Source organism: Lissotriton vulgaris, chromosome 8 (genome assembly GCF_964263255.1).
Source record: "Lissotriton vulgaris chromosome 8, aLisVul1.2, whole genome shotgun sequence".
Lineage (NCBI taxonomy): Eukaryota > Metazoa > Chordata > Amphibia > Caudata > Salamandridae > Lissotriton > Lissotriton vulgaris.
In genome coordinates, this window is record NC_141696.1 from 1278696986 (window position 1) to 1278709875 (window position 12890).

The 12890-nt window shown below is 44.0% G+C and overlaps 1 protein-coding gene across 2 annotated transcripts in view; it reads left to right on the forward strand.

Moving 5' to 3' along the window:
• Positions 1-12890, forward strand: part of SKA3 (spindle and kinetochore associated complex subunit 3) — a 627619-nt gene that overhangs the window by 121410 nt on the left and 493319 nt on the right. For both annotated transcript variants that reach the window (XM_086935202.1, XM_086935203.1), the window contains exon 5: positions 6839-7232. In XM_086935202.1, coding sequence (XP_086791328.1) covers positions 6839-7232 — 394 coding nt within the window. The remainder of the gene's footprint in view (positions 1-6838; positions 7233-12890) is intronic.

Consider the following 12890-nt stretch of genomic DNA (forward strand, 5'->3'; position numbering starts at 1 on the left):
CTTTTTCCGCGATTCCTGCGGCCCTGTGATAAAAAAGGATATCTTTGATTTTGATTCCCTTGAAAGTATGGCATCTGCCCTGGTGCGTACATTGGAGGGAAACCATAGAAAGGGGGTGGTATTGGTCCAAAATGTGGTGGCCCAAAATTGTGGTTCTGTGGTGGACCCTGCAGAGTTTAATTGACACTCATACAGACCAGTGGTAGAACAGAGTGGACCCATAGGCCCTCTATGTATCTATATGGATAGATAGATACATCTTTGGCGCTTGTTGACGAACCTTCGCGAAATTCTCAAAACTAATGGTGTGCTCTGGTCAGCGCCTGTCTTGAAAGTTTTCGGGTGATTCGTATAGCGGGGCTGAGGAAGAAGGAGGGTCCCAAAACGCGTTTTCTCCATGTTAATTTCCATAGGAGACTTGTCGTGGCTACAGCCCGAACTCCTGAACGGAATTCTCCCAAATTTGGCAGAGAGGTAGCTCTCTGTCCAGAGTGCAATCTTTGCTTTAAATGGTGTAAATTCGTTCAGTAGTTCCTGAGATAGTCAAAAATAAAAAAAGCTTATATATCTGGTGACTGCGGTGGATCCGGGAACCCTCCCAATCACAAGCGTGTCTCTGATTGCCTACCAACACTTCAAACCAAGAAGTGTTGGCATCCATTTTTTGACTCGGTAGAACCTAGTCACAAGAAAAAAGGTTACAAATGAAGAAAAGGGGGCAGGGTAGAAACACAGGGACCCCCAGGGTGCAAAAAGCATTTAAAACCAACAAACCAATTCGTCAAGATTCGCAAATCTCGCCGAAAAAATAAAAAAACACCAAGCTCAGGAGCCCTTTGTTTAATAAGCCCCCGTTCCCGGGGGCAATGAGGAAAATATATGCAGGCCCCGCAGCCCCGGAGACCGCCACTTCCCAGGAATATGATTAATAGTATGCAGGGGCGACCCCCCCCTCCCCTGCATCCCTGAGGACCACCACCTGCCCGGGGCTTTTAAAAAAAAATGTGTGGGGGTCTCCTGCCCACCACCCTGCCTCAGGGACCGCCACCTCCCCGGGGCTTTAATTAATTAAGGATAGTGGGGCCCAAAGCCCTGAGGACTGCCACCTTCCCAGGGCGTAATTTAAAAACAAAGTGTGGGGGGGCTTCAACTCTTCCTCGAATGACTGGTAATTGTATGATAATAGATCGTCCTGTTCAACTAAAAAAATTGACTGCTCATTGGAAAACACCATTGTTATACACACAAAATGCAACTACTGTTGATTGAGGAAGATGGCAAACTTATTTGCATCTCCGAAGAAATGTTCTGGTATGGCAAGAGGTACAATAGTGGGAGGCACCACCTAAAATATGTGCCTCTCTGCTGTGGGTACCATTGTGATTAGTGAAACAGTTGATGAGCAAATGCGTAGTGATGTTCGGAGCAGTCGGGCCAAGAGTCAGAAAGTGGGCCTAAGTCCCACTAATTACCTGAGAATGTATTGAGTTGAGCCAGCGGGTTGTCCAACTATTATGTCCGCACAACTGTGGTCTCCGCTGTGACTGTGCAATTCAAGACACAGGAACTGGCTACCATTTTGTAAGTCACGTAACAAATTGGCCAAATCAGCAAAGGTCACCTCTGGTAGAACAATATTGCTGAGGCAAGGCAATGTTCTTTGACTTGCCTTTTTGTCAGGGCATGACAGGCACATTACTGTATTTTTTTTTGCTTCAGTTGGTTCTGCAGGAGCAACGTGGATCCACCACTCTCTTGCAACTACTGCCACAAAGTTCAATGGGACGTGTGAGACAAGTGAGCCGGTGGGAGTAAGAATGAGAGAGACCGAGAGAGAGAGCATGCCTAGTGTGCTGCTTGGGACGCACCTGTCCTGTTATAATGTCCATCGGCTAACCACTTTGTACTGGATGTGATGTGTTTGGGTGAATGATTGCTGTGGTCGAAATGATAACATGTTGACATTCCTTTGTTCATTAAGGGCCAGTCTTCATCTACACAGTTGACCTTTGAAATTCCTATTTGGTTCTATAAAGAGGGTGCTGTTGCCCTCTGTGTAAATCATGGTATTGAGTACTAGCGGTCTATGAATATTCAGTTGTGCTGTTAACATGTTACAAGTACGGTTAACACTGGTCTATTAAAGTTGCAACTAAAATATTGTCAAAATAGTTTACAAAAACATTCATCTATACTAGTATACACTCCGGAGCTTCTGGATGAATCCACTTTGACTTAATGCATAAAGTCATGTATTGAGATGAAAAACTTCGAATGATGTAGTTTTGAAGCCCTACTTGGTGGAATCAGTTAAACTTGGTCTTATAGGAATCTCAACTAAATATAATCCAGATTAAAGCACACAAAAAATACTAATAATCAAAGAAGTGTATTGTGCACCTAGACTATTGGCAACCTGCATGGGACCATAAGTGCTGTGAAAGTTGCGTCACAAGGCCAATTAGTAGCCCTGAAACCACTAGGTAAGTCTGCAGTTAGATCCCTAGTCCCAAACACAGTGTGTGGGTAAAGCCTGCAAACTAAATTCTTAACTGACTAACCGATTTTGCTTGAATGATGACCTTCCTGCGGGTATCAAAGAAAGTACTGCGAGGCAGGTGCTGGAACAGAAATCTGGAGCTGATGAGTCCTAGTGCCTTGCCACCGTTGAGCACAATGAAACGCTTCAGGAATAGGGAGAGATCACCAGGATCACCTGGAAGGCTATTATGCAGAGTCACACCCAAGAGCTGGAGCCACAGTGAAGAGCTGAAGCCAGAGAAGTCTCAGTCCAGCAGGGAGTAGCAGACTGGCTGTGGCTTTCAAACGGAACCACACGGAATTTCACAAGGACAACGGAATGATGCTCACTCCATTCTAATTTTTTATTTATTTTACTTATTTATTTGTGTAACGTGAGTTACATCCATCAGGACACCAGAGCCTTTTTGCTGGTATAAAACATTATACAGGACAATATTGGAATGCCAATACAGTGATACTCAAAGTACAGTTCTCCTATAAAATACAAACATTTTGAAGATAGGCTCAAGATCCATCTGTCGATTATCTAAGCAAAATTATTTTCTTGGGGTAAGCCAGAGACGGCAGTGTAACCAAAATGAGTTTATAGTGTACACAGAATCTATAACAGCAAAGGCTAGACCTAGCCACATTTACTAGTGAGACCATTATTAGGGAGATATTTCCACTTGAAAATGGTATTGGAAGAGTGGCATTTTGATTTTTCTTTGCAGGTGCGTAAAGAAACATCAGTCATAATAGAAGGGAGATTGTGCTCCAGGCCCTTGGTCAGTCCCTTGAGAAACTTTGATTGATAGCTCTTGCTTTCTTGAAAGCTGGTATTTGTGGCTAGGAGTTGGTGTGCCAGCGTGCACGTGATCCTCATGAGATGATTAGTTTATTGGCTAGATAGCTGGAAGAGCTCTGGTGAATACCTGTGTTTTTTTTGTACAGAGTTTTACATAGCGGGAACTTGACCCGAAGGTATCTGCTATCAGAACACTTTACACAAGCACCAGTTGCGTTACAGGAGGACACATTCATTTTCGTTAGGCACGGGGAGCTTGGGTGATTTGGCCAGAATCACAGGATGTTGCGCATCCTTGCCGAGACTCAAACCCGGTTCCCCAGATTTGAGCTCGACCTTCCTAGACGTTGGGCCACATCCGCTGGTTTGGTTTAAATATGCATCTGCTCTCCGGGAAGCCAACTGAACAAACACAAAATGGGAGTCATTGGATCTTCACTCTGGTGCCAGATATCTGATGAGGTGCAGCATGGAGGAAGGCGTTTAAAGGAACAAGGGGAATGTTTGAAATTCCGCTTAGCAAAGATATGCCCCAGTCTACTCTACACTGTGCTTAAACAACCAGTTTGAAATATGGAAAATGGTGGATTTCAGTTCCGAGTATTAGTCTGAGTGGAATAGTGTGTGGTTTTAACTAGGGAGTTAATGAGAGAATGCAAAGTATGTTTATGTGAAGGGTAAAGCTTAAAGACTTAACGCTTTGCAATATTTCAGGCTTGCAATGCAGCAGGTTAGCTGCACCCAGCCTGAAATCTCAGTGGGAGCTATGATGAGTAACTATTTTCAGAGGTTTCATTTTGACCTGCTGGTGAGGCTTCCAAGACTGTAGGACTTGTATGGTTCTGGCTTCTTTGATAATGTCTTTTGGAGAGGCAACTCTCAAGCAGAGTTGTGTGTCATTGGCACACAGGTTCAAATGCACGTTTGATTGATTCAAGAGGACGCAGAGAGGCTCCATGTACGAATTAAAGAGCATCAGGGGAATACATCAACCCTTAAGGAACCCTTTGTTGAAGGTGAAGGGCTTGGGGGTAGACTTGATAGGATGCTCATTAGTTTTATTTATTGATAGCAGTTGGACAGGTATATTTCACACTCGCTCTGTACTGTGACACACATGCCGTCCATAATTTCATGGTTTGCAAAAGAGGCACATGGTGTACATTATCAAAATTACAAATGTTAACAAGAGGGGGAGAATAATCTTAAATGGATTCGTTCTCCTTGGTTAGTTTTATAAACAAAAGGAATCCATTAGGAAGGGGGAAGGGGGTGTCCCTACGATGGTTGGGAACACACTGGTTGTTTTTTGGTACCCCTCACACACCAACAGGCCCCTTGGTGTCATGCTTCATCATTGGGGTCCTCGCACCCCTCTACGGGATGCGGCGTGCTGCGACCTACGGTTGCGTGGGAGCACTTATGGTGGCTATGTGTGGTGTGAGTGAGGGAATTTAAGTGAGTGCTGTGGTGGGGTTTGATAGTGAGTGAAGTTAAAATAGTTCCTGGCTCGTGGGGTAACAAAAACTTTATGTGGCCCCCGGGCTGGTACTAATAAAAAGGGTGAGCGAGGAGGTATTGGCGTAACCTATGTGCGCCACCTCCTATGTGTGTGTGTGTCAACATGTTTCTGTGTAAAAACACCTTCTTCAGGACTTGGGTAAACAAATCCCCACCTTACTCACGTATCTTTACTTTTTCAGGATATTTTATACTAAAAATTTGAAATTTACAAGTGCAGGTAATACAATGTACCTACTGGATAACCGCTATTTAGCTGACTGTTTTGTCAGGAGTCTACTACTCCATGAGACCGTGTTTAACGTAGGGGTCCCTCGCGCTTCCTTGCTGCGAGTCTATGAGGAGAATCCCTCTTCGCTGCCCCTTACGCTGGCCCTTACTGCCTGTGTAAAACCTAACCACTTTTCCTGCTCTAATGTTTACTACAGTGGACTGTCAGATGGCCATGTGAAGGAACTCTAGGTAATTCAGTGCGAGTGGGGCCTGGTTGTGGGCCGATATGCTGTAGTGTCTCAAAGCTTTGGGAAAGCACACTGGTTCCCCCAAACCTCGGCAGAAGCAGCTTGTATGCATAAATTAAAAGGGTGGGCAGTAGAGTATGAGGACATAGGCTCTGTGATAATTTTTTTTCATCTCCGGTTTAATTTTCCCATGCTTCACAGCACCGTAAGAATATCATTGCATGTTCTATGAGAAACACATTTGACCAAAACTTGGATTACGTAGCTGCTTTCTTTGTGCTCCTTATATTTTATCACTAATAGACATTTGACAACATCATACACCTGGCCCTAAAGAACGAAAAGCTTCTACCAAGATAGCTGCAGTAGTGGCACCAATCATTTATGCAAAAGAGAGATCTGTGAGCAAGCCTGTACCCTTCTAATAAAATTGGGGCACTTAGGACCCGTCCTCCCTGTGCTTGTCTGTGGTTACTTTGTTACTCTCAGCGCCATAGTTATTAAAATTGGTTTAGCATCATAACATCAACTACTTGAATGAAGAAAATGGTACTAGCCCTGACCTGTCCACTAAATTGTCTGAGGGTGCTTGTTCATTGATTACATGGCCATACGAACCCAAGAAAGACTAGGCGATGAGATTTTTTTTCTGAACAGGAGGTTGTTTCTCTGTTTGAATATCCATTAGGAGCCAGTTTCACAGCTGGCAATTCTGTTCTGAAAGGCATCTACCTTCCTTGAGCTCCAGCTAGTTAGGGAGATGTTGAATAAGTATTTGTTTGTTTTTAAGGTAAGAATATTTCAAATATGCAGTGCTGTGTTTGTATTGTTGGATATTTTGGGGTTTCCCCATGATGCATTTGTAATTGGAACTAATGCCTTTAAACAAGACCGAGAAGCTACCTGATGATGCCATCTGGCTGGTGCTGTGAGAGAAATAAATTTACTTGGAGTATTTGGCCTAGGAAATCCTGATGGAAGCTGTGAAGGGAGTGAGAGCATGCCGAAGGAAGGACATACCTTGTCCGTTCTAGTATGTTCCTTTCTGTTTAATATTCAGAGAGCAGGGTGTTGTTGTAGCGCTAAATAAAGAGCATCTTATCCGAGTACCAATGTTTTTCAAGTCTGCTAGCTTAATCTTGCTGTTGGATTCATTGCTGCTGCTCTGTTCCAGTCCTGGTCTTACTACAGGTCTGCTCCAGTCCTGGATTTAGTCCAGTTCTGCTCCAGTCCAGTTCTTACTCGAGCAGTGTTTCAGTTTTAGCCATAGTCCAGCTCAGGTCGTGGCCTTCTAGCTCTGCTCCAGGGAACGTCTTACTGCTGCTCTACTCCAGGCCTTTCAGCTCTGTGCACACACCTTGTTTGACACAGATTGAAAATATCAGTCTTGTTAGTATGATTCCAACATTGATTATGTGTAATCTTTTAAAAATGAATTTCTTGTACTTTTTCAGTTTTGTTTTGGTAGGTGCTTAGTGTTTTGTATTGCAAATGCCCTAAGAATGTTTCCTTCTTTCTTAAATAGACATTGACCAAGGAGTGGAGAATTCTGAAGGCAACCTACCCTGTGAAAGTGTGGATGATGAACTGTCCAGGAGAGACACATTTGAAGATAAGTCTTCCGTTCCTGGACTGCAGAAAATTCCTGCTTCTGGAGATTTTCTCCACCTTCCCCCACTGTCTGACTTTGGTCTCTCTCAATATCAGTTTAGTGGTACTTGGGGCCCTCAGGGGGACAAACCAACGAAGGCAGCAACTACCCGAATGAAAGATAAGAATTTTACCTCTAAAGATTTGTCTGATAATCTTGTGTTATCTGTACCCAAAACGCCAAGTTGGGCATCAAGGGCGGATGGCATGAATCTGAACGATGATTACACAATGGCACTCTTCAAGGTAAAGGTCCCGGAAACATCAAAGTAAGTAGAACATATTTTTTTCTTGCCAGTGAAATGCATATCTTTCTAATAGACGGTTCTTAGTTGCAGTACTTTGGATTTGGCTGGAATGCAAATTCTTCGATTCTATCTCACTGAAGGGAGATTTGTTTGTCAGGGTGTCATAAGTGTCATATTTATTTCCACCAGAAGAAACACTGGTTAGAGTGACATTGTAGTTGGATGAAAATGTAAGATAAAACGTAACATTTTCTACAAAAAAGCCCACTGAAATCACCAGTTATAGTTAAATGAAGTAACCAGAACCTGCACACGATCCATACACAGTGATGTCATTTCAGATGTCATTGGTGATGTATTAGAAATAAGGGTCTCTAGTTGGCAATGGTTTGCACTTTTGTCCAAGCACGGAGCCTTCTTCCTAGTCAGGTTAAGGGGGATACACTTCTAAAATAACCCCTGCTCACCCCCTTGGCAGCTAGGCATGAGCAGACTGGCTTATCTCAGAGGCAGTGTGTAAAGCATTTGTTTTGTTTGTTTATTTGTTTGTTTATTGTTTCAATTAATTAAAATTGTTACAAAAAGAAACTGGTTGGGTTCAATCATAAATAAACATTGTCATTACATTTAACAAGACTGTTAGACATATCTAAAACATAATCATTTCTGAGCCGTTCTCATTTCCACCAGTAAAACATGGGTTAAAACTACTGTTTGTCTTTAGTCTTTTACTGAGTCAATATATAGTAGTTCATTCACCTTGTGTGCAAATTTCGCTAGTCTTGTCAATTCCATTGGAATATCCATCTTAAAGAGAAATTTCATAGGGTCTGTACAGGTGTGTATCCCATATTTTAGAAAGGGGTTTCAGTAAAGTGCTTCGTGCATAATTCAAGCAATGACCTATGCAGATCATGTGGGTCATGGATTCCTCGTGCTGGTGGCACAATCTACAAGTAGTGACCGACTCTAGTGTTTTCCAACGCCAGTTGATGTCTTTTATTGTTAGTATCATCAATCTCTCAGACAGAATTTGCCTTAAAGATAGACTTGTTCAGGGCAGAGTCAAGGTATGGCTGACTCAGTTTATTGTGGAAGGAACGGGCTAGTAGACTGATGTTGCTACTAGAGTACTCTAGTTCCTTCATGTCCTCTCCCTTGGATAGAAGTCTGACTGTTTCTTTAAAATGGTTTTTAAAATTCCAGGTTGGTAAATAAAATCCTGCCAGTTGGACAAGTAAAGGTGCAATTCAGTGCAAGCAGTTAAAAGGCAGTTGGCCCACGAGTTGTTACTTTTCATTAAAATTTCCTTCAATATTGTCTTCATTGTGTTTGAGGGGGCAGCGCAGACCCCTCGATAATACCGAACAATCGACGCCAAGTGTTCATAGCGCTGTTTGTTTAGCCCAAATTCAAGCCGTACCAAGGTGTTACGAGCATGAGCGGGTATATGGAAGATCTGTTTAAATGCCCGGCAGTTGGCACGTTCCATGATGTTGATTGATGCCGCAGAGAATGCTAGTTGGCCATATGTAATTGAAGGGAGTAACTTCGCTCTTATGACCTTTCTAATTGGTCCAGTTGTCGGGCTACTTAGTTTGGAGTTCAATTTGCAAAGGGCGTACGTCACTCCCTTAGCTTTTGATTCCATGGATGCAGTGTATGCTGCTGATTTCCCACTGCTCATAATCCAAACCCCTAAGTACTTGTATTTGGTCGTTGTTGCTATTTTCAGGTTACCCATTCTCTATTGTTTTTTTTAGTTTATTTGCATACTTCCCGAAAATTACCTTTGTTTTCCCTGCATTTGCTCTTAAGTCATATTCGTTGTTATAGATGCTTAATGCATTCAGGGTTCATTGCATGCCCGTTTTGGTATGGTCCATGAGCACTATGTCGTCTGCATACTGCAGTAGAAACAGTCTAGTAGATCCAATTTTCGGGGGTACCAGATTGGCTTAAGATATTGTTTTGCCACGGTCTGCAGTGTAGAGATTAAAAAGCAAGGGTGCCAGTACACACCCTTGTTTTAATCCTCTGTATGTGTTGAATTTTTTGGTTACTGGGTTCGTAGATACCTTCACACGTACCCAAGTTCCGGTGTAGAGAGCAATAATTGCTTTTAGCAAGCTGGTCGGAATCCCCCAGTCTTGTAATTTCCTCCACAGCAAATTTCTGTTGACTCCATCGAATGCCGCGGAATAATCCACGTTGAGTGGAGGATGGTTTTCCTGAGTGGACTGTTGTACCAGGTAGGTATGGGCTATGATGTTACCTAGTGTCGAAACTCCTGGCCTGCAACCGGACTAGTATGCTGAAAGAATTTCATTCTCGTTAGCCCAATTTTGCAGGTCTTGCAAGAGAAGGCTTTCATATCCTTTTGCCTCAATATCCAAAAGGGCTATCAACCTATAATTAGTTGGATCCCCATTGTCACCCTTTTTGTGTATCGGTTGAAGCAGGGAGCCTTTCCAGGCTTCAGGTACCATTGAGTTATCCAGGCAGGACTGATAAAGTGGAGTAAGTAAGGTTCCCCAGAAATCGCTGTCTTCTTTGAAGAGGCATCCAAGCAGACAATTGGGTCCCGGGCCCCATCCTTTCTGTATTTTTTAATATTTGAACTGGTGTTAGTAGAAGCTGTTTGATGGTTTGCTGGTCAGTGGTCCGGAACACTACAGTACAGTGCATTCATACAGTAACACAGTGAAAACACTACAATGGACACCGCACTAGTTTGGAAAAATAAGCTAAACTTTATCCGAGCCAACAAGACCAAATATGACTAAAATCCAACATACAATACTGTAAAAAAGTTACTTTGCAAGATAACAATGTAAATTGCAGAAACTGTACCTTTTTTGTTACGGCTTACACGTTGGTGCGAGTTGGTCGGGGCATCCGTTGCTGTGAGTTGCAAAAATGGAAGCAATGTAGGGTGTGGTGCCCTCATGATGCGGTGCAGGCAGTGGCTCAGTGACAATCGTCCAGATGGATTCAGTGAGACCAGGGCTTACGGTGCGAAGCGAGGTGGTGCTCTATGCGGTGCTGACAGGTTGCGGTGCACGCAACTGAGGTGGTTTAAGGAAGCTGGCGTTGGTCAGCCCAGACTGCTGTGCAGGACGAGGCGGTGCGTTGTGAAACTTACAAGCGTTGCCCCCAGCCACAATGTGGTCATGGGTGTTGAAGCCAGCAGGCAGCGACGGCATCAGTGAGACCAGGGCAGTGCAGTGAAGTAAAGTGTGGTGCGGAGAGCGTTGCCCGCAGCTCTCAGTGCAAGCAGCGGGCGGTGGCAGTGGTCTTCTGCAAGACCAGGGTTGAGGTGCAGCAGTCCTGCTACGGTGCCTTCAGGATACGGAGCCAGCTATGGAGCTGGTTCCTTTTCCCTTCTCTGTGGTAACTGAAACAGTGGTACCAGAAGCAGTACCCAGAGGCTGGTGAAGTCTTTGCGGTCCCTGGGACTTCAGAACCGGAGGCAAGCTCTACTTCAAGCACTTGGAGAGACTCACCACAAGTAACGAAAGTTCAGTCCAGTCCTTTCACTGCCTGAGGCAGAAGCAGCAACTGCAGGCCAACCCAACAAATCAACAACACAGCAAAGGGGCAGTACTCCTCCTGGCGGCTCTTGCAGCTCTTCTTCTTGGCAGGTTTCTTGATTCCAGTGAGTTCTCTAAAAGTCTGGGGTCTGGACCCCACTTTTTATAGCACAGCCAAAACCAGTTCTGTCCTCTCTGGTGCAGCTTCCTGGCAAGTGGTGGAGACTGCATTGTCCAAGTTAGACCAGGCCCATTCAGGTGTGAAAGAAATCTCCCCCTACTCTGAATGCAGCCCAGATCTATTCAGTCCAGCCCTGACTCCTTCAGGAAGGGCAGGACACACATCAATACCCCCGGTGGCTGTCTTGAGAGAATGCACATCCCCAGCCCCTGTCACTCCAAAGCCAGACAGTCAATCCAAAAACCAACAGAGGCACACAGGATGGCTAAGCAAGAAAATACCCACTTTCTAAAAGTGGTATTTTCAAACACACAATATAAAAATCATCTTTAATAAAATATGCATTTTTATGGTCTGAGTTCAGGCATACTAAACTCCATCTTTCTATCTTGTCCCAATAGGAAGTTATATTTATAAAATGTGATGAATAAACTTCCATTCTGTCCTATGGGACAGATAGCCTTTCAGTCGTGAAAAAACAAAATTTCACTATAGTTCACTATCAGGACATGTTATACACATCACAACATGTCCTACCTTTCACATATACTGCACCCTGCCCACAGGGGTATATTGGGCCTGCCTTGGGGTGACTCACTTGTAAAATAAGGGAAGGTTAGGGCTTGGCAAGTAGGTGCACTTGCCAGGTCGACATAGCAGTAGAAAACTGCGCACATAAACTGCAGTGGCAGGTTTGAGTTACATTTATAGGCTGCTCATGTGGGTGGCACAATCGGTGCTGCAGGCCCACAAACAGCATTTGATTTACAGGCCCTGGGCACCCACAGTGCAATGTACAAGGGACTTACCAGTAAAGCCAATATGCCAATCATGGAATCACCAATCCATAAACACATTTTACAGGGAAACACATGCACTTTAGCCCTGATCAGCAGTGGTAAAGTGCTCAGAGTCATAAATCCAACAAAAACCGGGTCCAAAACAGGAGGCCAAAAAGCAAAAAGTCTGGGGATAAACCCGCTGGAAAGGCCAGGTCTACATGATGTGATCAGTGACAGCATAGAACATGTCATTTGTGGGATCATAAGTAGTGTCAGTAACCAGGGTGTGAGTCCAACCTCACTCCACAGTGGGCACCGAACCCTTCACTGTGAGCGTTCTGGGGTTTGCCCAGGGCCTGGCCTGCCCCAAGGGACTCCAACCCCACGTGTTTCTTTTTTTTTTTTTAATTTGTTTTGTGATCCAGCAGGTAACCCAATTTTGTTTTTGTTTTTTTTAAATTTCCCCAGGAGGCAATCTGGTCTCCCTACATCCCCTCCCACCTACCCCACAAGGGCAAGGTGGGCCAGGGTACCCCCTAACCTGCCCCCTTATACTTTATTTATTATTAGGGTTTTTTTCTTCAGGAAACTGAGACAGAATCCCAATGTCCTGTAATAGCGGGTGCAACTTCCAATCCAAGAGCGGAAGTTACCAGCGGGACACATGGGAGCTTTTCCCTCCCGCATGAGTTAAGTGGATGATTGGTGGTTGGGGTAGCCACTTTAGGCCAATTCGATCACGCTCTAATTTGAAGTTTTGTGGACGCAGGACTCCTGCAGACCCAGCTGTTCAGATTGTATAAAAACTACTGGATGGATTTATACCAAATAACTTCAAGCATTTGCAATGCAATTTGTCTCGCATTTACGAGTGTTTGAGCTATTGGCATTGTAAATGACAATGCCTTATATTTATGTTTGGGTTTTTAAAAAAAGTAAAAGGCATTGTCATTTACAATGTCAATAGCTTAAAGTAGTGTAAAAGCGAGACCTATTGCAAATGCTTGTTTTAGGACTTGTGCCCTGGTTTTCTTGATATAAATAGTCATGTTTGAAAGTGCACCCCATGATGTTGTGACCTGGTGTGTTTATTTCAAAGTGCATGGATTTTTGTTTAGACTCGCTGCCGTAGTAAGAGTACGTATATCCTTTGGATCCGGGCAGGGCTGAGTAAACCCATTTT